Raw genomic sequence first — 26,891 nt, 5'->3', positions numbered from 1 at the left:
GAGTGTTTTCTATCCACTAGTAATAATAATATGCATATATTCCCATCTGGGAAAGAGTAGGAGGCAGTTTACTCTGGGCACGCCTTTCATCCAAAAGTGAAAATGCTGCCCCCTAGCCCCAACAGGTTTTAATAGAGAAACACGTGATTGTATAGAAATGTAAGCAAGGTTTGAAATTGTGTTTTAGTCAAACATGATATCTGCTTGGGCTTCTTGTGGTCAATTTGCAGTCTGCAAATGATTTATTCCTCAGAAATCTACACACAAAACCATATAATGACAAAGCAAAAACGTAATTTCTTTTTAGGCAAATGTATAAAAAAAATATATAAAACAGAAATATGTCATTTACATAATTATTCAGACCCTTGGCTATAAGACTCGAAATTGAGCTCAGGTGCATCCTGTTTCCATTGATCATCCTTGAGATGTTTCTACAACTTGATTGGAGTCAACCTGTGGTAAATTCAATTGATTGGACATGATTTGGAAAGGCACACAACTGTCTATATAAGGTCCCACAGTTGACAGTGCATGTCAGAGCAGAAACCAAGCCATGAGATCGAAGTAATTGTCCGTAGAGCTCCAAGAAAGGATTGTGTAAAAGGCAAAGATCTGGGGAAGGGTACCAAAAAATGTCTGCAGCATTGAAGGTTCCGAAGAACACAATGGCCTCATTCTTAAATGGAAGCAGTTGGGAACCGCCAAGACTCTTCCTAGAGCTGGCCGATCGGCCAAGCTGAGCAATAGGGGGAGAAGGGCCTTGGTTAGGGAGGTGACCAAGAACCCGATGGTCACTCTGACAGAGCTCCAGAGTTCCTTTGTGGAGATGAGAGAACCTTCCAGAAGGACAACCATCTCTGCTGCACTCCACCAATCAGGCCTTTATGGTAGAGTGACCAGAAGGAAGCCACTCCTCAGTAAAAGGCACATGACAAACCGCTTGGAGTTTGACAAAAGGACTCTCAGACCAGATTCTCTGGTCTGATGAAGCCAAGATGGCCTGAATGCAAAGAGTCACATCTGGAGGAAACCAGGTACCGCTCATCACCTGGCCAATACCTTCCCTACGGTGAAGCACGGTGGTGGCAGCATCATGCTTTTGGGATGTTTTCAGCAGCAGGGACTGGGAGACTAGTCAGGATCGGGGGAAAGATGAACGCTTTCATCCTTGATGAAAACTTGCTCCAGAGCGCTCAGGACCTCAGACTGGGGCTCACCTTCCAACAGGACAACGACCCTAAGCACATTTTTATTTTACCTAGGCAAGTCAGTTAAGAACAAATTCTTATTTACAATGACAGCCTAGGAACAGTGCCTTGTTCAGGGTCAGAATGACAGGCTTTTACCTTGTCTGCTCTGGGATTCGATCTAGCAACCTTTCGGTTACTGGCCCAACACTAACCACCAGGCTACCTGCCACCCCCATAGGCAAGATAATGCAGGAGTGGCTTCGAGATGAGTCTCTGAATGTCCTTGAGTGGCCCAGCCAGAGCCCGGACTTGAACCCGATCAAACATTACTGGAGTGATGAAAAAAGTGGAGGGGTCTGAATACTTTCTGAATGCACTATATATACAGTCATGTGATAAAGTAACTACACCCCTGGAAAGTGGTGTTGTTTTTTTTACATATTCTAAGCAATTCGAAGTACATCATTCCACCGTCTGACGGATCATCTATAAATTGAGAAAATTCCAGACCACACGCAATCTACCTAGGACAGGTCATCCTACCAAATTCAGCCCCAGAGCTGACCGAAAGATGCTCACCGTAGTCTCCAAAAACCCCAGGGTAGCATTAAGTAATCTATAGACATCTCTTGCCACAATCAATGTCGAGTCAACTGTCAGAAAGAGACTGCACAAACTTGGCCTACATGGAAGGTCAGAAAGGAAGAAGCCTCTTCTCTTCAAAAAGAATATCAAGACACAACTGACGTTTGCCAGACAACACCTGGGTAAAGACCAAAACAACTGGAACAATCTGGACAGAAGAGACAAAGGTGGTGTTTGGTCGTAATGCCAGACGCCATGTTTGACGAAAATGAAACACTGCCTTTGAACAGAAGAAACTCATACCAATCGTAAAGCATGAAGGTTGCGGCAATGTCGTTTGGGGCTGCTTTGCTACCTTAATGATGGGAAGTTGGCCAGGCCCTGAGTCAGCCATGAATTATATATTGATTGATATGAGCAACTTTTTTACTCCTATGAAATGAAATGAAATGTTATTGGTCACATATACATGGTTAGCAGATGTTAATGTGAGAGTAGCAAAATGCTTGTGCTTCTAGTTCCGACAGTGCAGCAATATCTAACAAGTAATCTAACAATTCCACAACAACTACCTAATACACACCAATCTAAAAGGGGTGAATGAGAATATGTACACTGCCGTTCAAAAATTTGGGGTCACTCAGAAATATCATTGTTTTTGAAAGAAAAGCACATTTTTTTGTCCATTAAAACATCAAAATGACCAGAAATACAGTGTAGACATTGTTAATGTTGTCAATGACTATTGTAGCTGGAAACGGCTGATTTTTAATGGAATATCTACGTAGGCGAACAGAGGCCCATTATTAGCAACCATCACTCCCGAGTTCCACATGTTGTGTTAGCTAATCCAAGTTTATCATTTTAAAAGGCTAATTGATCATTAGAAAACCCTTTTGCAATTATGTTAGCACAGCTGAACACTGTTATGGTAATTCAAGAAGCAATAAAACTGGCCTTCTATTTAATGTAGCTGCCAGTTGAGGACTTGTGAGGTGTCTGTTTCTCAAACTAGACACTAATGTACTTGTTCTCTTGCTCAGTTGTGGACTGGGGACCCCCACTCCTCTTTCTATTCTGGTTATAGTCAGTTTGCACATTCAGGGCTCGAAGCACCCAGTTTATAATATAATATAGAATTCAAACAATAGAACACAGCTCCATTCACTGTGTGAATCTAAGTGTGCGTTCTCTAATTCTCTCCTTCTCTCTTTCTTTCTCTCTCTCGGAGGACCTGAGCCCTAGGACCTGAGCTCCAGGACTACCTGACATGATGACTCCTTGCTGTCCCCAGTCCACCTGGCCATGCTGCTGTTCCAGTTTCAACTGACCTGAGCCCTAGGACCATGCCCCAGGACTACCTGACATGATGACTCCTTGCTGTCCCCAGTCCACCTGGCCATGCTGCTGTTCCAGTTTCAACTGACCTGAGCCCTAGGACCTGAGCTCCAGGACTACCTGACATGATGACTCCTTGCTGTCCCCAGTCCACCTGGCCATGCTGCTGCTCCAGTTTCAACTTCCACCTGACTGTGCTGCTGCTCCAGTTTCAACTGTTCTGCCTTATTATTATTCGACCATGCTGGTCATTTATGAACATCTTGGCCATGTTCTGTTATAATCTCCACCCGGCACAGCCAGAAGAGGACTGGCCACCCCACATAGCCTGGTTCCTCTCTAGGTTTCTTCCTAGGTTTTGGCCTTTCTAGGGAGTTTTTCCTAGCCACCGTGCTTCTACACCTGCATTGCTTGCTGTTTGGGGTTTTAGGCTGGGTTTCTGTACAGCACTTTGAGATATCAGCTGATGTACGAAGGGCTATATAAATAAATTTGATTTGATTTGATTCATTGTAATGCTGTATTCTGCACGTGCTGCCACTTACACTGGTTCCATAAGCTTGGCTTGATTGCTCTGTAATCTGAAAAACACAGAGCACATTTACTTTTTGCAGAAACAGACTGGCACTGATATAATAATAAAAATGTCGAAGGCTAAGACTTGTTTGGGGTACCAGTCGGTGCCATCACGCCACTTCTTGTCATGTTTGGGATGAAAAGGATTGGTACGATTGCAAACAGATCACTGACCAGGCTATGGTTGGTTGATGAAGTAATGAAAAGTTATTAATAGTATAAAGAGTACAGTGCAGTACAGGTTCAACAGGTGGGTACAGTCAGTATCCACACGTACTCACTCACCTGTGATTCAGCACAACCTGGTGATTCACCTGGCGCCATGTTAACCCCTCCACATACTCACTGAGAACCTCACTGACAGACAGCAGAGAAAGAGAAAGAGAGAGAGAGAGAGAGAGGTTCAGTTAGTAGAGCATGGCGCTTGCAACACCAGGGTTGTGGATTTCTCCCATTCGTCTCTGCAGATCCTCTCAAGCTCGGTCAGGTTGGATGGAGAGCGTTGCTGCACAGCTATTTTCAGATCTATCCAGAGATGTTCGATTGGGTTCAAATCCGGGCTCTGGCTGGGCCACTCAAGGACATTGAGACTTGTCCCAAAGCCACTCCTGCTTTGTCTTGGCTGTGTGCTTAGGGTCGTTGTTCTGTTGGAAGGTGAACTTTCAAACCAGTCTGAGGTCTGGAGCGCTCTGGATCAGGATTCCATTAAGGAGCTCTCTGTACTTTGCTTTTACAATTACCCACCCTTGACATTGAGGGTTATGGTGTAGGGGTTACTGACCGACCATCATCAACGTCGCTGACTTTGGAGTCAAGCAAAAGTGACTGAATGGAGGTGGCGATGCGAGTCAATGCAATGGAGCCTGAGGTAACGTTAACCAGTCATGACTGTTGTTGACTAGGCTAGCGTTAGACACTGGACAGCTTTGTTGCAACTCTAGTTGAAGGTAACTAGCTAATTGCGTCTGAAGTGTTTTGTGTAACACCCCTCAGCAAATAACATTGCTAACTGCAACTAAAACTGCAACACAATTTATCCGTGTACCCCTGTTATTAGGTAACATTAGTTTACAGATTTTTTTTGTCATGTTTTGTTAACTCCACCTCGTTTAGTTAGACTGAAGTTGACATAGCTGTTTGCTGAAAAATAAATGACCCTGTATGTGTGTGTGTGTGTGTGTGTGTGTACAAAGCATACAACAGGTAGCCTGTTTATGACAAATGATATTTTTGGGTTCAGTTGTCTTAAGAAAACGTGCGTTTGTTTTCAGGATGACATCTCCATCTCAGAAAATGTTTTCATCCTGGAGGAGACTGTGCAGGAGGCAGGTGATACATGCAAATACATGTTATTTCTAAGGCTATTGTTTATTTCAAGTATATGCAGTGATTATTGAATATAACTATAGCCTAATTGATGCCTTAATCGTGTTCTACCAACAGGAAAGAACAGTTAGTACAGCATGCCAAACTGACCCCTAGGTGCCAGTGTTCCTGTGCTGCGGTGGAGAAGAGGTCCACCGGGACCATCACTAAAGAGCTCAGGGCCCAGATAGATTGCGCTCACGACCATCAGTATACAACCGAGTCCTGCCCCTATACGCCACAGATGGAGCTGACGGAGAGTGAGATCAGTGAAGACCAGAACTCGCTGTATGAACCTGAGAGCTCAGAATCACAATCACAGTTTGAGTCAAGATATACTATTGATCACTTTGGGGGAGCGGGCTGGTGTTCCCAAAAATGGAGAAGGAGCAGGTCATTCAACAGCGAAATCAAGGATTCACCCTCCCATAAAGGGAATCGGAGTGGAATAGTTTTTCCATTGATTTTTTTTTAACCTGTTTTAATGGATGTCCTACCCTGTCCGGGTTCTGCTGTTTTAATGGATGTTCTACCTTGTCCGGGTTCTGCTGTTCCGACTCTCTCAACCTATTAATGCTCAGCTATGAAAAGACAACTGACATTTTCTCCTGAGGTGTTGAACTGTTGCATCCTCTATAACCACTGTGGTTATTATTTTGATGTAAAAAGGGCTTTTGTAAAATACGATTGATTGATTGTTTGCTGTCCTGGATGCTGTGTATTCACTAACTTTCTGAATGATGGAAATGTTTATAGTATCTGTAACATATTTTGGTGTGTATTTAATCTGCATCTTAATTTATTAAAGTGACAATCAGCAGTAGAAACAATAACAAGGTGTCGCCCTGCTCCTCTTTCGGTAAAAAGCTGAGGGATGGGCCTGGATAAATGTAACCACTCTCAAATTCATAGACAGAGATATAGATGCAAGCACTGACCATCCATAATATCAACATTGTAATCCTGTTTCTATGATCTGTTTCCGCTACCATGTACCCAGTTCACTTTGGATGAAGGCGTCTGCTAAATGGCATATTATTATAGTCTACTTTGACTCTGCCAACTAGTTGCCCATGTGTGTACCATTCCTTTCCAATAGATGGCAGCCAAAGCTAGTTGAAGTCACTACTCTAGCGACAGGGACATGGGATTAGTGCGCACCGAAAGTAGTTAACTTCGAAGCAAGTTTATCTGGTTACACTTGAACCTGTTGTAATAGTGGACAAGCTAAATAACACTATTTTTTTTACATCCATCAAGTGCCTGGGTTGTATGTCTTAGGCTAGGCTAGATTTACTAAATTACTTGTATTCAGTGCCTTTGCTTCTGGCTATCCGCGCCTTATGGAAGAAACGGCACACGCAGGGATGAGACGCCGTACACCTCGTCCAATTCTCCCTTGTGCCGATAGGATGAACTAGCGATAAACTGTCAGCCTGTATGCTTTGCAAAAAATAATCATAAGAAAAATGTGTCTGATACCGAAACTAAATCAATATATTTATAATGAGCACGCCCTACTATTGTTTAAAATTAGATTTCATTAATCATGATGCTGTCTGCGATTCCAACTCTGGTCATCTAAACGTAAATGTGTTACCAAAGTGCCAAACAGCGCTGACGATAAACATCTTTATATGATATATATTATGTACAAACATAAACATCTTTATATGATATATATTATGTACAAACATAAACATCTTTATATATATATTTATAAAATATAAACACATTTACGTTTCGACGACCAGAGTTGGAATCGCAGACAGCAAAATGAAATCTAATTTTAAACAATAACGGGGCGTGCTCATTATAAATACATTCCTAGGGCCTAGGAACAGTGGGTTAACTGCCTTGTTCAGGGACAGAACGACAGATTTGTACATTGTCAGCTCGGGGATTCAATCTAGCAACCTTTCGGTTACTAGTCCAAACAATAACATTTTCACCAATTATTTAACTGGCATATCGTCTGGTGACTGGTTGTGTAACCTCTGCCAGGAAGTCCTTCATAAGGATTAGTAACACAATAAATACATCGCAAGACAGACTGACAGGAACCTCTGACTGGATGTAATACAGCCACCATCCACTGGGATGTTGCACTGTATCGCTACCATCTCTCTCCAACACACACACACACACTCATACTCTAGCCATTACCTGGCAGTATCCCCACTCACACCATTTTGTGTTTACTTATGCCAACCCTCTAGCTGAGGTGTTTCATGCGGCATATCGGTGTTGTGACTGCTACGAGAACGAACTCTGATCTGGGGCAACGATCAAACATGAACGGCTTCAGTAGGTTTATTGGCTCCCTAACTAACAATTATTTCATTCCCTGTAATAAACTCATTCTCAGACTTGGAGCTACTCTGTAAATTCAGCCATTTTGTGGTGTCCCAAAATGCTCTCCTGCCAGTGACGCAACAATGCCAGTATGGCGAAGTACACTTACAGTTAGCCGGCGTTCTATATCATAGTGTTTCCATTCCCCTTTAAAGACTGTTTGTACATAGTTCCCCCATTTTAGGGGAGAAAAAAATATTGGGACAAATTCACATGTGTATTTAAGCAGTATAAAGTTATGTATTTGGTCCCATATTCGTAGCATGCAATGACTACATCAAGCTTGTGACTGGTAGCATCCACATTAATGTAGAAGTGTTTAGAAACAAATTATACTCTTATTTAATCATAAAAGTGACTCCAAAATGACACAGCACATTATTTACCATTAATTTCTATTGGGCACAAAATAATCTGAAACACAATTAAAACAGGTAATGCATCCAGCAAATGTGTAGAACTTTAGCCACACCTTACAGTACAGCATCCACCCAGCTTTAGCCACACCTTACAGTACAGCATCCACCCAGCTTTAGCCACACCTTACAGCACAGCATCCACCCAGCGTTAGCCACACCTTACAGCACAGCATCCACCCAGCGTTAGCCACACCTTACAGTACAGCATCCACCCAGCGTTAGCCACACCTTACAGCACAGCATCCACCCAGCGTTAGCCACACCTTACAGTACAGCATCCACCCAGCTTTAGCCACACCTTACAGTACAGCATTCACCCAGCTTTAGCCACACCTTACAGTACAGCATTCACCCAGCGTTAGCCACACCTTACAGTACAGCATCCACCCAGCTTTAGCCACACCTTACAGTACAGCATCCACCCAGCTTTAGCCACACCTTACAGTATAGCATCCACCCAGCTTTAGCCACACCTTACAGTACAGCATCCACCCAGCGTTAGCCACACCTTACAGCACAGCATCCACCCAGCGTTAGCAACACCTTACAGTACAGCATCCACCCAGCTTTAGCCACACCTTACAGTACAGCATCCACCCAGCTTTAGCCACACCTTACAGTACAGCATCCACCCAGCTTTAGCCACACCTTACAGTACAGAATCCACCCAGCTTTAGCCACACCTTACAGTACAGCATCCACCCAGCGTTAGCAACACCTTACAGCACAGCATCCACCCAGCTTTAGCCACACCTTACAGTACAGCATCCACCCAGCGTTAGCAACACCTTACAGCACAGCATCCACCCAGCGTTAGCCACACCTTACAGCACAGCATCCACCCAGCGTTAGCCACACCTTACAGCACAGCATCCACCCAGCGTTAGCCACACCTTACAGCACAGCATCCACCCAGCGTTTGCAACACCTTACAGTACAGCATCCACCCAGCGTTAGCCACACCTTACAGCACAGCATCCACCCAGCGTTAGCAACACCTTACAGTACAGCATCCACCCAGCTTTATAATACATGTTTTCTTACTTGAGAGAGACCGATGTGCAGCGTGAGAAGACAAGCCTTTGATGAGAATTTTAAAAATGAAACAACAATAGTGAATACAATGAAAACTTTTAAAAAGTTAAAATGTAGGCTACAGCTTCTCAAATGTCATTACCAGCAGAGAACCATTCCCCCAGCGATTACTAAAGCAAGTAACCAGTGTTCACGCTCTGGAGAAGAAGAAAAAAAATACTGTCATTAACAACCAACCATATGGGATGAAGGAAAATTAATTTCTGCTAAATAAGAAGTACTGTAACTACAGTACCAGTCAAAGTTTGGACACACCTACTCATTCCAGGGCTTTTCTATTTATAATATTTCCTACATTGTAGAATAATAGTGAAGACATCAACTATAAATAACACATATGGAATCATGTATGGAATCACATATGGAATCATTTGACATTTTTCAAAGCAGCCACCCTTTGCCTTGATGATAGCTTTGCAGCTTTAAAAGTGAATTGGTGGAATTTATTTTCTTATTAATGTGTTTGAGCCAATCAGTTGTGTTGTGACAAAGTAGGGGTGGTATACAGAAGATAGCCCTATTTGGTAAAAGACCAAGTCCATATTATAGCAAGAACAGCTCAAATAAGCAAAGAGAAACGACAGTCCATCATTACTTTAAGACCTGTGAAACTCTGTCCTTTGGTCTGATGAGTCCAAATTTGAGATTTTTGCTTGCAACCACCCTGTCTTTGTGAGATGCAGAGTAGGTGAACGGATGATCTCCACAGTCGAGAGTGGATGAAACATTAATGTTACATGTCAGTTACAATACTAGCTCAGCACTGAATATACCCTAAATTAGTTGTTTTCTGTTAAGTTAAACAGCATTTATTTTGTCAGTTACATCTGTCATCTAAATAGTAGCCAGTTTCTGCTCTGCTTGCTTTTACAACTCAGTGATAGAACGCAACAGATACAGTGCATTCGGAAAGTATTCAGACCCATTGACATTTCTCAAATTTACTTACAGCCTTCTTTGTTTTTCCCCCTCAATCAATCTACACACAATACCCCATATTGACAAAGCAAAAGCAAGTTTTTCTAAATGTTTGCAATTTATTTGATTTATAAAACTGAAATATCACATTTACATACAAATTCAGACCCTTTACTCAGTACTTTGTTGAAGCACCTTTGGCAGCAATTACAGCCTCAAGTCTTCTTGGGTATTTCCGATTTGTTTTATGTAACCTTTATTTAACTAGGCAAGTCAGTTAAGTACAAATTCTTATTTACAAAGACAGCTTACACCGGCCAATCCCGGACAACGCTGGGCCAATTGTGCGCTGCCCTATGGGACTCACACTAACTACCGGATGTGATGCAGCCTGGATTCGAACCAGGGTGTCTGTAGTGACGCCTCTAACGCTGAGAGGCAGTGCCTTAGACCGCTGCGCCACTCGGGGGCCTCATGACACTACAAGCTTGGCACACCTGTATTTGGGGAGTTTCTCCCATTCTTCTCTGTAGATCCTCTCAAGCTCTGCCAGGTTAGATGGGGAGCATCGCTGCACAGCTATTTTCAGGTCTCTCCAGAGACATTTGATAAGGTTCAAGTCTGGGCCACAGGTCTTTGTGTTCTTGGGGACCTTCAATGCAGCAGAAATATTTTGGTACCCTTCCCCAGATCCTGTCACAGAGCTCTACGGACAATTCCTTCGCAACATGACTTGTTTTTTCTCTGACATGCACTGTCAACGGTGGAACATTTTATAGACAGGTGTGTATCATATCCAATCAATTGAATTTACCACAGGTGGACACCAATCAAGTTGCAGAAACATCAAGGATGATCAATGGAAACAGGATGCACCTGAGCTCAATTTTGAGTCTTATAGCAAAGGGTCTGAATACTTACAGTACCATTCAAGAGTTTGGATACACCTACTCATTCAAGGGTTTTTCTTAATTTTTTTGTATGTTATACATTGTGCAATAATAGTGAAGACATCAAAACTATGAAATAACACATATGGAATCATGTAGTAACCCAAAAAAGGGATAAAGAAATCAATATATTTTAGATTCTTCAAAGTAGCCTCCCTTTGCTTTGATGACAGCTTTGCACTCTTGGCATTCTCTCAACCAGCTTCACCTGGAATGCTTTTCCAACAGTCCTGACAGAGTTCCCACATATGCTGAGCACTTGTTGTCTGCTTTTCCTTCACTCTGCAGCCCAACTCATCCCAAACAATATAAATTGGGTTGAGGTGGGGTGATTGTGGAGGCTAGGTCATCTGATGGAGCACTCAATCACCCTCCTTCTTGGTCAAATAGCCCGTACAAAGCCTTGAGGTGTGGTGGGTCATTGTCCTGTTTGAAAAACAAATGAACATCCCACTAAGCGCAAACCAGATGGGATGGTGTATCGCTGCAGAATGCTGTGGTAGCCATGCTAGTTAAGTGTGCCTTATTCTATATAAATCACTGACAGGGTCACCAACAAGCACCATCACCTCCATGCTTTACAGTGGGAACCACATATACAGAGTTCATCCGTTCACCTACTTTACGTCACAAAGACACGGCGGTTGTGACCCAAAATATCAAATTTGGACTCATCAGACCAAAGGACAGAATGTCCATTGCTTGTGTTTTTTGGATCAAGCAAGTCTCTTCTTCTTATTGGTGTCCTTTAGAAGTGTTTTCTTTTGCAGCAATCCGACCATCTATTCTTCCGCCCTAGAAATCTGCTCCTTTTACTCTCTATTCCGAACGCACTAGACGACCAGTTCTTATAGCCTTTAGCCGTACCCTTATCCTACTCCTCCTCTGGTGATGTAGAGGTTAACCCAGGCCCCGAAGCCCCCAGTATTAATCCCATTCCCCAGGCGCTCTCATTTGTTGACTTCTGTAATGGTAAAAGTCTTGGGTTTCATGTTAACTTCATTGGGATAGGGGGCAGCATTGGGAAGTTTAGATGGAAAGCGTGCCCTGAGTAAATTGCCTGTTACTCAGGCACAGAAGCTAGGATATCCTTATTCTTGGTAGATTTGGATAGAACACTCTAAAGTTTCCCAAACTGTTAAAATAATGTCTGCGTATAACAGAACTCATATATGGCAGGCAAAAACCTGAGAAAAATTCAACCTGGAAATCAGAAATCTGAGGTTTGTAGTTTTTTTAAGTGATTGCCTATCCAATATCCTGTGTCTATGGGGTCAGATTGCACTTCCTAAGGCTTCCAGTAGATGTCAGTCTTTAGGAGTTGTTTCAGGCTTGTATTGTGAAAGGGGTTCAAATAAGAGCGGTTTCAACAAGTGGTCAGGCTTAAAGCCTTTAGTTTAGTCTCGCGCGACAGTCATTCTCTTTCCTTTAATGACAATGGAATTGTCCGGTTGGAATTTTATTTAAGACTTATGATAAAAAACACCCTAAAGATTGATTGTATACATCGTTTGACATGTTTCTACGAACTTTAAATGGAATTTTGACTTTTCGTCTGGACTTTGTGAGCGCTCTTTGTGCATTGGGATTACTGGACTAAATGCTCAAACAAAAAAGGAGGCATTTGGACATAAAGATGAACTTTATCGAACAAAAATAACATTTATTGTCTAACATGGATACCTGGGAGTGCCTTCAGATGAAGATCAAAGGTGATTAATTTTAACGCTATTTCTGACTTTTGTGACACCTCTCCTTGGTTGGAAACTGGCTGTATGGTTTACTGTGGCTAAGCGCTGACCAAACATAATCGCATGGTGTGCTTTCACGGTAAAGCCTTTTTGAAATCGGACACAGTGTCTGGATTATCAAGAAGTTTGTCTTTAAAATGGTGTATAATACTTGTATGTTTGAGGAATTTTAATTATGAGATTTCTGTTGTTTGAATTTGGCACCCTGCAATTTCACTGGCTGTTGGCGAGGTGGGACGCTCACGTCCTGAACAATCTCAGAGAGGTTAACATTAGAAGCCTCCTACCTAAGTTTGCTTTATTCACTGATTTAGCACACTCCGCCAACCTGGATGTCCTAGCCGTGTCTGAATCCTGGCTTAGGAAGGCCCACACCCTCCCGCCCGACTAACATCACTACTCTGGACGGTTCTGACTTAGAATATGTGGACAACTACAAATACCTAGGTGTCTGGTTAGACTAAACTCTCATTCCAGACTCACGTTAGGCATCTCCAATCCAAAATCTAATGCCTTGCGGTCAGAGGACGAGCAGTTGCCATACCAGGCAGTGATGCAACCAGTCAGGATGCTCTCGATGGTGCAGCTATAGAACCTTTTGAGGATCTGAGGACCCATGCCAAATCTTTTCAGTCTTCTGAGGGGGAATAGCCTTTGTCGTTCCCTCTTCACGACGGTCTTGGTGTTGTTTTGGTGTGTTTGGACCATGATAGTTTGTTGGTGATGTAGACACCAAGGAACTTGAAGCTCTCAATCTTTTCCACTACAGCCTGATGAGAATGGGGGCGTGCTCGGTCCTCCTTGTCCTGTAGTCAACAATCATCTCCTTTGTCTTGATCACGTTGAGGGAGAGGTTGTTGTCCTGGCACCACACGATCAGGTCTCTGACCTCCTCCCTATAGGCTGTGGCATTGTTGTTGGTGATTAGGCCTACCACTGTCATCGGCAAACTTGATGGTGTTGGAGTCGTGCCTGGCCATGCAGTCATGAGTGAACAGGGAGTACAGGATGGGACTGAGAACGCACCCCTGAGGGGCCCCCGTGTTGAGGATCAGCGTGGCGGATGTGTTGTTACCTACCCTTACCACCTGGGGGCGGCCTGTCAGGAAGTCCAGGATCCAGTTGCAGAGGGAGGTGTTCAGTCCCAGGGTCCTTAGCTTAGTGATGAGCTTTGAGGGCACTATGCTTGTAAGCAGGAATCAGGAGAATATAATTATGGTCAGATTTGCCAAATGGAGGGCGAGGGAGAGCTTTGTACACATCTATGTGTGGAGTAAAGGTGGTCTAGAGTTTTATTCCCCTCTGGTTGCACATTTAAAATGCTGATAGAAATTAGGTAAACTGATTCGAGTTTTCCTGCATTAAAGTCCCCGGCCACTAGGAGCGCCGCCTCTGGATTAACGTTCTCCTGTTTGCTTATGGCCTTATACAGCTCATTGAGTGTGTCTTGGTGCCAGCGTCGGTCTGCTGTGGTATATAGACAGCTATGAAAAATATAGATGTAGACCACACTATTTACCAAGAGAGTTTACATGTTATTATGAGATACTCTACCTCAGGTGAGCAAAACCTTGAGACATCCTTTGATTTCATGCACCAGTTGTTGTTTATAAATATACATAGACCGCCACCATGTATTACAAGAGGCAGCTGTTCTATCCTGACGAAAAAGCGTAAAACCCGCCAACTGTATGTTAATCATGTCGTCGTTCAGCCACGACTCTAAAAACTGTAATATCTTATGTTTCACAATGTCCCGTTGATAGGATATGTGCTTGTAGTTCGTCAATTTAATTATCGATTAATTGTAAATTGGCTAATAGAACCGATGGTAAAGGTAGATTACCCTCTCGGCGACGGATCCTTACAAGGCACCCGGACCGTCGTTCACCATGCCGCCGTCTTTTCCGCCTACGAAAGACGGGGATGAGGGCCTGGTCAAGTGTCTGGAGTAAATACTTCCCGTCCGACTCGTTGAAGAAGAATTCCTCCAGTACGGGGTGAGTAATCGCTGCGCTGATATCAAGAAGATCTTTTCGGTCATAAAACATGGTGGCAGAAACATTATGTACAAAATGAGTTACAAATAACACAAAAAAAACATACACATTAGCACAATTAGTTACAGGATCGTAAAACGGCCACCATATCATTCTGCGCCATTATTAAGCAAAAACCAGTCTCCTCTGAACAGTTGATGTTGAGATGTGTTGAACTCTGAAGCATTCACTTGGGTTGTAATTTCTGAGGCTGGTAACTAATGAACGTACAGTGCCTTGCGAAAGTATTCGGCCCCCTTGAACTTTGCGACCTTTTGCCACATTTCAGGCTTCAAACATAAAGATATAAAACTGTATTTTTTTGTGAAGAATCAACAACAAGTGGGACACAATCATGAAGTGGAACGACATTTATTGGATTTCAAACTTTTTTAACAAATCAAAAACTGAAAAATTGGGCGTGCAAAATTATTCAGCCCCTTTACTTTCAGTGCAGCAAACTCTCTCCAGAAGTTCCGTGAGGAGCTCTGAATGATCCAGTGTTGACCTAAATGACTAATTATGATAAATACAATCCACCTGTGTGTAATCAAGTCTCCGTATAAATGCACCTGCACTGTGATAGTCTCAGAGGTCCGTTAAAAGCGCAGAGAGCATCATGAAGAACAAGGAACACACCAGGCAGGTCCGAGATACTGTTGTGAAGAAGTTTAAAGCCGGATTTGGATACAAAAAGATTTCCCAAGCTTTAAACATCCCAAGGAGCACTGTGCAAGCGATAATATTGAAATGGAAGGAGTATCAGACCACTGCAAATCTACCAAGACCTGGCCATCCCTCTAAACTTTCAGCTCATACAAGGAGAAGACTGATCAGAGATGCAGCCAAGAGGCCCATGATCACTCTGGATGAACTGCAGAGATCTACAGCTGAGATGGGCGACTCTGTCCATAGGACAACAATCAGTTGTATATTGCACAAATCTGGCCTTTATGGAAGAGTGGCAAGAAGAAAGCCATTTCTTAAAGATATCCATAAAAAGTGTTGTTTGAAGTTTGCCACAAGCCACCTGGGAGACACAAACATGTGGAAGAAGGTGCTCTGGTCAAATGAAACCAAAATTGAACTTTTTGGCAACAATGCAAAACGTTATGTTTGGCGTAAAAGCAACACAGCTCATCACCCTGAACACAACATCCCCACTGTAAAACATGGTGGTGGCAGCATCATGGTTTGGGCCTGCTTTTCTTCAGCAGGGACAGGGAAGATGGTTAAAATTGATGGGAAGATGGATGGAGCCAAATACAGGACCATTCTGGAAGAAAACCTGATGGAGTCTGCAAAAGACCTGAGACTGGGACGGAGATTTGTCTTCCAACAAGACAATGATCCAAAACATAAAGCAAAATCTACAATGGAATGGTTCAAAAATAAACATATCCAGGTGTTAGAATGGCCAAGTCAAAGTCCAGACCTGAATCCAATCGAGAATCTGTGGAAAGAACTGAAAACTGCTGTTCACAAATGCTCTCCATCCAACCTCACTGAGCTCGAGCTGTTTTGCAAGGAGGAATGGGAAAAAATTTCAGTCTCTCGATGTGCAAAACTGATAGAGACATACCCCAAGCGACTTACAGCTGTAATCGCAGCAAAAGGAGGCGTTACAAAGTATTAACTTAAGGGGGCTGAATAATTTTGCACGCCCAATTTTTCAGTTTTTGATTTGTTAAAAAAGTTTGAAATATCCAATAAATGTCGTTCCACTTCATGATTGTGTCCCACTTGTTGTTGATTCTTCACAAAAAAATACAGCTTTATATCTTTAGGTTTGAAGCCTGAAATGTGGCAAAAGGTCGCAAAGTTCAAGGGGGCCGAATACTTTCGGAAGGCACTGTATCCTCTGCAGCAGAGGTAACTCTGGGTCTTCCTTTCCTGTGACGGTCCTCGTGAGAACCAGTTTCTTCATAGCGCGTGATGGTTTTTGCGTCTGTACTTGAAGAAACTTTCCAAGTTCTTGACATGTTCCACATTGACTGACCATCAGGTCTAAAATAATGGACTGTCAGTTCTTTGCTTATTTGAGCTGTTCTTGTCATAATATGGATTTTGTCTCCTACCAAATAGGGCTATCTTCTGTACACCAACCCTTCCTTATCACAACACAAATGATTGGCTCAAATGCATTTAGAAGGAAAGAAATTCCACAAATTAACCAGGCACACCTGTTAATTGAAATGCATTCCAAGTGACTACCTCATCAAGCTGGTTGAGAGAATGACAGGAGATAAAGCTTTCATCAAGACAAAGGATTTCTACTTTGAATAATCTCAAATACATTTTTTTATTTGTTTAACACTGTTTTGGTTACTACATGATTCCATATATGTTATTTCATAGCTTTGATGTCTTCACTATTATTCTACAATGTATAAAATAGTCAAAATAAAGAAAAATCCTGGAATGAGTTCTGTAGGTGTGTCCAAACTTGTGACTGGTACTCTGTGTATTAAAGTAGTCAAAAGTTTAGTATTTGGTCCCATATTTCTAGCATGCAATGACTACATCAAGCTTGTGACTCTACAAACTTGTTAGATCCATTTGCTGTCTGTTTTGCTTGTGTTTCGGATTATTTTCGTAAATAGTGTAGTGTCATTTGAGTCATTTACAATAAAAGTAAGAATAGGTTTCTAAACACTTCTGTATTCATTTCTATGCCACCATCATTATGGATAGTCCTGAATGAATCGTTAATACTGATGAGTGAGAAAGTTACAGATACACAAATATCATCCCCCTCCCCCCAAAAATGCTACCCTCCCCTGTTATAATGCTGAGAGGTTAGCATGTCTTGGGGGTATTATATTTGTGCGTCTGTAACTGTTTTTAGTCTTTATAAAAGTAAAATCATACAGGAGTTCCGGTGACGATGTGGAGGAGCAGCAAACTAACGAGGCTGTGTAGCTCCAACACGATTTTAACAGATTTTAAATATTCAACGTCTAGTTACACATTTAGTTAATTAACTAATTGTCCAAGATATCGGTTACATGGAAAACGACTTAGAAACGCACAAAAGCAGACACTTTTAACGAAAACATTGTTTATGCCTGCAGCTTCTGCTAGCAAGGAAAATGGCGGAGAATAACAACCTGATGATGATGACCCAGTTCTAAAGGAGATTTTCAAAATGAACAAAAATCTAGAAAAGAAAGTTGCGAAAGTGGGCTGAAATAAAACAGTGGGCCTGAAAACAAAAGTGGACACTCGACAAACGCCGAAGAGAGGATATCAACATTGGAGGACAAGAACACCCGCCTAAACGAAACTTTTAAAAAATTTTATCCACATAAAGACAGTGGATTGTGTGAGACATTTTACACAACCTATTTTAGGACACACCAGAGGATGTGTGGCAACATGACAATTGAGACAACACAACGGACACCGACGACACTGCGCCCAGTACCAGCCCCACGCAACCCCCCGATTGTCCTGATTAAATTCTTACCATACACTGACAGGGAGATGTTCCGGCTCAGAGGAAATTAATGTAGGACTTTTCACTGGAAAGGGACAAAGGTGGAGTTTTTCCCTGACTTTTCCAATGAGGTTCAGGACAAGAGTAGTGCATTCACGGAGGTGAGACATGTGCATGAAACGGGGACTGAAATACTCCTTGCAATACCCTGCCGCATTCTGGATTACTGTGAGGTTCACTACATCGATTCAGAGACCCAAAGAAGTGTGTCGCGGACAGCAATGAGGCCAAACAATCTGAGTAGTGTGGTAGGCTATGGATGGTCCACATGATGGCGGTGGTTCATCACGGATAGACCATTTCTTTAAGCTAATAGAACTTCCTATGTTGTGAGTAACAGTCTCACTGAGTGTTTATGCTACAAATGTTGACTACAATTTATCTTTCTGGTTTACAGTTAATATCATTATCGTCCTCGATTGAGCAGATTTATAGTCCAAGTTTATCATTCTGTTTTCACTTTTATAACCGCAATAGTTGGTCAATAGGCCTCAACAGGTGTGTTCGTGCCATGCGCCAAGCTGTCTCCCTTTGGTGTTTGTTCTCTGCGTATATTCCTGCTTTGAGGAAGTAGACAGTTCATGAGAAAGGTCATCTCTTCTCTTTACGCGTATAATGATCAGCCCGTCTTTGTTTGATGTTTTTGGTTGCTCTGTCATTTATAACATGTCATCGCTGTCGTATCAAAATGTATATGGTCATGGCTATATTTGGCGTTGGTAAAACGTTCTTATTCTGGTTGGAGCCTGGTTTAGGGAGGGAGATTTTTTTATTTGATCATGTGGGGTTGGAATATGTTTGACATATTTGTTCTAAAGTTTTGTGTTCTATTTGAGGTGCACTACCAGCCGTTCACTTTCTTTGATTCGATAAGCAAAGACTATACGAAACGTATTGATTTAAAATATTCTGACAGGTCGTCACGTTTTGGTCATAGTATATTTAAAAGATTTCAGACATAATGTAAGTAAAATGACCTAGTAGAATGTGAACGGATTGGGTTCATGGTCTAAAAGACGGAAGGTATTGAATTATCTTAAAAACACTCAAACGTAATTATGCTCCAAGATACCCGCCTGTTGGAAAAGGAGCCTTCGTGGGTGTGAGACAGATAGGTATGCAATACTTACTATAAAACATTAAAAAAGAGGTGTATTCTATTTTCCAAAAGTATACATGTTCAAATTGAAAAAGAGGACAAATCGGGACCAATCTTGATTCTACTTGGAAAGGTTTCGGGACAAAATATAATATTTGGAAATATTTATGCTCCGAATGAAGAGGACCCAGACTTCTTCCTTCAATTTAACACAATAATATTGAATTTCGGTTATTTTCCTTTGATCCTAGGGGGAGTATTATAATCAGGTCCCTGACGCAATTTTAGATATCATAAAGACACGTTTAGGATCTATGGACTGATCAATCCAACCGCGGGTAATGACACATTATTTTCGAATAGGCACACTGTTTATTCACACATCGAATATTGATATAATAACCATCATATCATTATAGGGGCGGCTGGTAGCCTAGTGGTTAGGGTGTTAGGCCAGTAAACGAAAGGTAAAAATCTGTCGTTCTGCCCCTAAACAAGGCAGTTAACTCGCTGTTCCTAGGCCATCATTGTAAATAAGAATTTGTTCTTGCCTAGTTAAATAAAATATCTAAGTAAACTTGGAGTCACGCGATGATACGGTGTTTGCTCCTCCCACTATGACTCGGGAAAACATGCAGTTTATTAGGCCGCAGATCAAATAGTTATTAACTTTACAAGGCGGGAAAAGTGCACGGTGATCTTGATGCTCCTTTCCAATTAATATCGAGGGTGACATATTGTGACATGATGGTCAGTGCTTGACTGCCGTTTGACACTTATCCATAATAATCTCATGTAGACTAGCCTACCCACACTATCTGCAAACTGTTGCACTCTAGCCATGTGCCAAGACCAGCGTGGGCACATTTGCTACGTAATGCAGTAGAAATGAAAATGCGACGGAAACTCATTGAATTTAAGATTTTTATTCGGTAGGCTACATGTTATGTGCCACGTCATCAAGCACTGACTTATATCCGCAACATGTCCATTTGGTGGAAACACACCACTAGTGGTATAATGGCAAGAACAAACGTATTGCGGAATTTAGAATATTCGTATGAAAATATGTTGCCAATTGGATGGAAGCCTAAGCCTACCTACAGTCACAATACTTTTGGAACTCACTGTATGACTCTGGTCGTGGCTAAATCTGGTGTAAACAATGCACGTTCATGAGATTTGATGCTTCATAATCATGGTTGCTTGCCAGCGACCTTTACCAGGCGGTTACAAGTATAGATTATTTTGCCCTTCTCACGTAGTAGCCTATCCCGACCAAAAGCCCTTCCCCTGTCTAATCATCAATCAATGTGATTTTGTTTAACTGAATCAGTCTCCGTCGGTATATTTCGTTATTTGAGCTCTGGCTGGGCAAATAAGTGGAAGTACGAGGTAGCCAATCTATTAGTTTGCTAATGCATCATTGATCAGACACATTTAGCATGCTATATGTAGCATATATCAAGTGTATTATTTTACTATTGATTTGCGTATCGGCAACTCGAAAAGCCCCGGAGGTTGTGAATTATTAACAAGACTTAAATACTTTTGAAAATATAGATTGCTATTATTTTCTGTGCCCATCACCCTACGCCTGATCCCTACTAAGCGTAGAATAGGCTATACGCCCAGGTGTAGCTCATTGAAGGGTTTACACCCAGATGGTTCCTATTTGCACCAAACCTGAAATCTATTTTCTTGTATAATATCTCAATTGTATTATGTACATTTAATAATATTATACGTGTTATTGCTACCTAATTAGCAGACAATAGGGTTAACAGACATGGATTTCTGAAATAGCCTATTCACTGACCTCAATACATTAATGTAATATAGATTTAATAAAATACATTAAATTAAATAGATAAACACTCACTCATTAAACTTGTCATCACTCATTTATCTACTCAAACGTATCATATCTACATGTAAGGACATTAAATATTTATTTTTCAATTAATTTGTACTCACTTCGTATCATTTTTACTGATGCTCCTGAGAATCACCTGGTCCCAGTTGTCTGTATAGTATAAGGTGCATATAGCTATCTATACCTCACTTTATACAAACTCTAGATTTCCATTGAGCTCCCACCGTCTCCAGGAGTGTGCACTTGTTCACGCCCCGTTATGCATTTAGAAGCATTGGATTAGTGCAAGCATGGCTGGAGGAAGGTTCCACCATATTCCTCAACTCTCACACCATCCAGTTAATTTAAAATTCATGGGGGGGAGGGGGACGTGTGCAAAAGGATAGAACGTCATTATAGAGCCTATTGTGCGGTTACGGTCCAAACACTTAAAAGACAACCTCGTCCACTTACCCTCGCCTTATGCCCTTGGGGAATCCCCGTCGCCAACTTGGATGGTGGCCCAAATGATTAGCCAAGCAAGAGAAATTTGCAACGTAAGCCCCTCAGCCCTAGTTTTTAGTCGGCTTTGCGAGTGTACAATCATGTTCACTCAGAGGCCTGAAACTCCTCATAAGAAAAGTCGAAAACTTAAAAACGACATCAATGGAGAAGTCAACATACAAGTGGAAGTAAAAACGAATGCAAATAAATTAAATGTTGCTACTACGTAAAAAGCAATTGTTTGGTTATCTTTTGGAAATTGTAGAAATAAAACATTCCTTCATCAGAAGTTCCAGCTAGGCAGGCTAACGTCAGTTAGCTAATTCATTTGCTAGCTATCATATATTAAATATATAATGTAAGTAGACATGCACTCATAAAAGCGCCCACCAGCTACCGATGGCTGAAAACAGTCATCGCAGATTGAATGAGTGACGAATTTCCGACCAAAATCATTCCTTCCTCGTCGCTTTTTTTACTTGAAAATAATATTAACAACAAATATATATATAGTCCGTTGCCTTTAATCTTACTTCACTGAGTGCCTTTATAAAATGTCAAGTTAAGAATTTAGTGAGATATATATATATACACATACACACAAAGGACAATTGGGCTAGGGGGTACAATATCACATTACACAAGGACCATAAGGACCATACATACACGTATTATTCTAACAGCTTTTTTGTTAGTATTTGTCCTAAAATAGTTCAATTTATTTTTGTAAGGAAAGACAATGTGGTGTTTTGCTTGTAAATTTACATTTGTGAATGTGAAATTTGGCCAAAAAAATAATGAAATACATACATTTTCAGCATATTTCGATCATAGGTAAAGAATCCATGCAGTACATCGCCCCACAATAGTGTAAAATCGTCATAAATGTGTTCAATTATAAATCTACTGAGTCTTGCCAGTTTCCTTACATGAATACAATGCCAAAAAAGATGCAACACCGTTTCTGGGTGGTCATTACAAAATGTACAATTTGAGTTTGTTTTCCTTAAACTTCTTCATATAGTGGTTGGCAGGATAATATTTATGAACGATTTTAAAGGACACTTTCATTTTGTTAACAAGTAGGTATGTGTGTGGCAACATCCAAACTTTTTTTCAACAGATATTATCAATAAATCCATTCCAATAAGCCATGACATAGATACAAACCTTGTTTCAGCAGGATGTTGTATTGCTCTGTTGAATGGACCAAAAGAGAAACAAATATTTCTTACTGACGAGTGAACAGGGTTAATGGAAGGTAGGGTCTGAGGGTCAGGTTCCTGAATAATAAAGCAACGGCATCTAAAACAATTGCAAAATCTTTAGGTGTTACAGGGACCTTGTAAAATGAATAGAATTCCTTATAACTACGTTTTAAAACTCTGCATTTACAAGTTGGCTCACCAATAGGATATTATTTCAGAACCAATATTCTAAAAACAAAGAATTATTTTTATACAATATCACGATTATTCCATATATAATATCTGTGTGGAGAAAAAAAATATGCTTATAAATTAAAGGACCATGACAAGAAAACCTGCTGAGAAAGTTTCACTGGAAATTTGTCAATATTATAATTGCAAACCAACATGAAGTTAAGGCCACCGAAAGTAGAGAAGACATGAGGAATAAAATTCGACATAGAAGTGTGTCGTCTTAGTAATTGTTTTATCCAATTGATCTTAAAAGTATTATTTGAGGTAGTAAAGTCCAGATAATTCAGCCCACCATACTCATGTGTTCATTTACAACAGTTTTCCTAATGTAATGGGTAAAGTTTCTCCACAGCAAGGTGAAAAGCATCTGGTCTAGCTCCTTGCTTATTTTACCGTCAAGATATAAATATAGCGCGCCATATGTTAGCCTAGAGATACCGTCAGCCTGTGTTTTGTTCAAAGAAATCACCCCAGCCAGTGGTTGAGCATTATTTATTATCTGTAGTTAAATCGGAAACAGCACATTAGTTGTGCAGGGATTAATTATGTTGATGGATGTCGATGGTCAAATCTGTAGCATGAAAACAACTGTGTTAACAGTGAGTTTGTGACCACTACGTCGGTGCATGCTAGCTAACACACTTATATACAGCAATCATATACCAAAGCACATCCCAGAAAGCCCCTCAATCCCTAACATGTACCATATACCCACACATGTATAAATCAGCAATGTACAGCAAACTTGTACACATTGTAAAATATAAACATAGAATACAGTATTCAGAACGTGACCTACCCCTTGCATCACATTTTCATACTGGGGAGACCTGACCTTCGATCTCCCCCTTTCCGCAAGCGGGGCCAATAACAACACGCCTTAATGTCATGGGAATTGAACCAACCAATAAGAATGCTTGAACATGAAATACATGTCTTTAGAGGCAAGTGAAAACATAACCAACCATAAACAACCAGGCGCAGCGGAAGGACCTACAAATTGTCAAAGACCTCAGCCACCCCAGTCATAGACTGTTGTCTCTACTACCTCATGGCAAGCGGTCCTGGAGTGCCAAGTCTAGGACAAAAAGGCTTCACAACAGTTTTTACCCCCAAGCCATAAGACTCCTAAACAGGTAACCAAATGGTTACCCGGACAATTTGCATTTTGATCATTTTGATCAAGTAATACTGGGAATATAATTGAGATGCAACTTAATCAACCTATATGTAGATGTACATAGGTTCAGAGTGATCTCTTTATGGATAGTGATAAGGTTAAATAATTATGACTGTCTACAGGATCTGGGAGATAGAAAAAGATTGGCATACATTAAAGCCATGAGGAGAGAGGAGCGGAAATAAATTCATATAAGAGGTACTACTAGCAAAGCCATAAAGACACTAAGAGAAACGCACAAGCATTCCGGCGCCGACAGAGATGGCCGCCTCGCTTCGCGTTCCTAGGAAACTATGCAGTTTTTTGTTTTTTTACGTGTTATTTCTTACATTAGTACCCCAGGTCATCTTAGGTTTCATTACATACAGTCGAGAAGAACTACTGAATATAAGATCAGCGTCAACTCACCATCAGTACGACCAAGAATATGTTTTTCGCGACGCGGATCCTGTGTTCTGCCTTACAAACAGGACAACGGAGTGGATTCCATGCAGCGACCCAAAAACGACTCAGAAAAAGAGGGAAACGAGGCGGTCTTCTGGTCAGACTCCGGAGACGGGCACACCGTGCACCACTCCCTAGCATTCTTCTTGCCAATGTCCAGTCTCTTGACAACAAGGTTGATGAAATCCGAGCAAGGGTAGCATTCCAGAGGGACATCAGAGACTGCAACGTTCTCTGCTTCACGGAAACATGGCTAACCGGAGAGACGCTATCCGAGGCGGTGCAGCCAGCGGGTTTCTCCACACATCGCGCCGACAGAAACAAACATCTTTCTGGTAAGAAGAGGGGCGGGGGCGTATGCCTTATGGCTAACGTGACATGGTGTGATGAAAGAAACATACAGGAACTCAAATCCTTCTCTTCACCTGATTTAGAATTCCTCACAATCAAATGTAGACCGCATTATCTACCAAGAGAATTATCTTCGATTATAATCACAGCCGTATATATCCCCCCCCAAGCAGACACATCGATGGCTCTGAACAAACTTTATTTAACTCTCTGCAAACTGGAAACCATTTATCCGGAGGCTGCATTCATTGTAGCTGGGGATTTTAACAAGGCTAATCTGAAAACAAGACTCCCTAAATTTTATCAGCATATCGATTGCGCAACCAGGGGTGGAAAGACCTTGGATCATTGTTACTCTAACTTCCGCGACGCATATAAGGCCCTGCCCTGCCCCCCTTTCGGAAAAGCTGACCACGACTCCATTTTGTTGATCCCTGCCTACAGACAGAAACTAAAACAAGAGGCTCCCACGCTGAGGTCTGTCCAATGCTGGTCCGACCAAGCTGACTCCACACTCCAAGACTGCTTCCATCACGTGGACTGGGATATGTTTCGTATTGCGTCAGATAACAATATTGACGAATACGCTGATTCTGTGTGCGAGTTCATTAGAACGTGCGTTGAAGATGTCGTTCCCATAGCAACGATTAAAACATTCCCTGACCAGAAACCGTGGATTGATGGCAGCATTCGTGTGAAACTGAAAGCGCGAACCACTGCTTTTAATCAGGGCAAGGTGTCTGGTAACATGACCGAATACAAACAGTGCAGCTACTCCCTCCGCAAGGCTATCAAACAAGCTAAGCGTCAGTACAGAGACAAAGTAGAATCTCAATTCAACGGCTCAGACACAAGAGGCATGTGGCAGGGTCTACAGTCAATCACGGACTACAGGAAGAAATCCAGCCCAGTCACGGACCAGGATGTCTTGCTCCCAGGCAGACTAAATAACTTTTTGCCCGCTTTGAGGACAATACAGTGACACTGACACGGCCTGCAACGAAAACATGCGGTCTCTCCTTCACTGCAGCCGAGGTGAGTAAGACATTTAAACGTGTTAACCCTCGCAAGGCTGCAGGCCCAGACGGCGTCCCCAGCCGCGCCCTCAGAGCATGCACAGACCAGCTGGCCGGTGTGTTTACGGACATATTCAATCAATCCCTATACCAGTCTGCTGTTCCCACATGCTTCAAGAGGGCCACCATTGTTCCTGTTCCCAAGAAAGCTAAGGTAACTGAGCTAAACGACTTCCGCCCCATAGCACTCACATCCGTCATCATGAAGTGCTTTGAGAGACTAGTCAAGGACCATATCACCTCCACCCTACCTGACACCCTAGACCCACTCCAATTTGCTTACCGCCCAAATAGGTCCACAGACGATGCAATCTCAACCACACTGCACACTGCCCTAACCCATCTGGACAAGAGGAATACCTATGTAAGAATGCTGTTCATCGACTACAGCTCGGCATTCAACACCATAGTACCCTCCAAGCTCGTCATCAAGCACGAGACCCTGGGCCTCGACCCCGCCCTGTGCAACTGGGTACTGGACTTCCTGACGGGCCGCCCCCAGGTGGTGAGGGTAGGCAACAACATCTCCTCCCCGCTGATCCTCAACACTGGGGCCCCACAAGGGTGCGTTCTGAGCCCTCTCCTGTACTCCCTGTTCACCCATGACTGCGTGGCCACGCACGCCTCCAACTCAATCATCAAGTTTGCGGACGACACAACAGTGGTAGGCTTGATTACCAACAACGACGAGACGGCCTACAGGGAGGAGGTGAGGGCCCTCGGAGTGTGGTGTCAGGAAAATAACCTCACACTCAACGTCAACAAAACTAAGGAGATGATTGTGGACTTCAGGAAACAGCAGAGGGAACACCCCCCTATCCACATCGATGGAACAGTAGTGGAGAGGGTAGCAAGTT

The 26,891-nt window shown here is 42.2% G+C and overlaps 1 protein-coding gene across 3 annotated transcripts in view; it reads right to left on the bottom strand.

The window, feature by feature from the left end:
- Positions 1–26,891, bottom strand: part of LOC112230697 (globoside alpha-1,3-N-acetylgalactosaminyltransferase 1-like) — a 55,149-nt gene that overhangs the window by 23,063 nt on the left and 5,195 nt on the right. The window contains exons 1-6 of one of the 3 annotated variants that reach the window (XM_042311367.1): positions 21,160–21,358; positions 14,392–14,577; positions 9,009–9,063; positions 8,876–8,911; positions 3,978–4,049; positions 3,662–3,697 (exon numbers count right to left, since the gene is read on the bottom strand). In XM_042311367.1, coding sequence (XP_042167301.1) covers positions 3,662–3,697; positions 3,978–4,049; positions 8,876–8,911; positions 9,009–9,063; positions 14,392–14,577; positions 21,160–21,169 — 395 coding nt within the window. In that variant the 5' untranslated portion in view covers positions 21,170–21,358. Of the gene's footprint in view, positions 1–3,661; positions 3,698–3,977; positions 4,050–8,875; positions 8,912–9,008; positions 9,064–14,391; positions 14,578–21,159; positions 21,359–26,891 lie in introns of those variants that run through there. The other 2 variants (XM_042311368.1, XM_042311369.1) reach the window with 2 other exon arrangements.

The sequence above is a fragment of the Oncorhynchus tshawytscha genome, linkage group LG33 (assembly GCF_018296145.1).
Source record: "Oncorhynchus tshawytscha isolate Ot180627B linkage group LG33, Otsh_v2.0, whole genome shotgun sequence".
Taxonomy (NCBI): Eukaryota; Metazoa; Chordata; class Actinopteri; order Salmoniformes; family Salmonidae; genus Oncorhynchus; species Oncorhynchus tshawytscha.
Note: the sequence above shows the minus strand (reverse complement) of the source record. Positions and strands in the feature narration are given on the sequence as shown.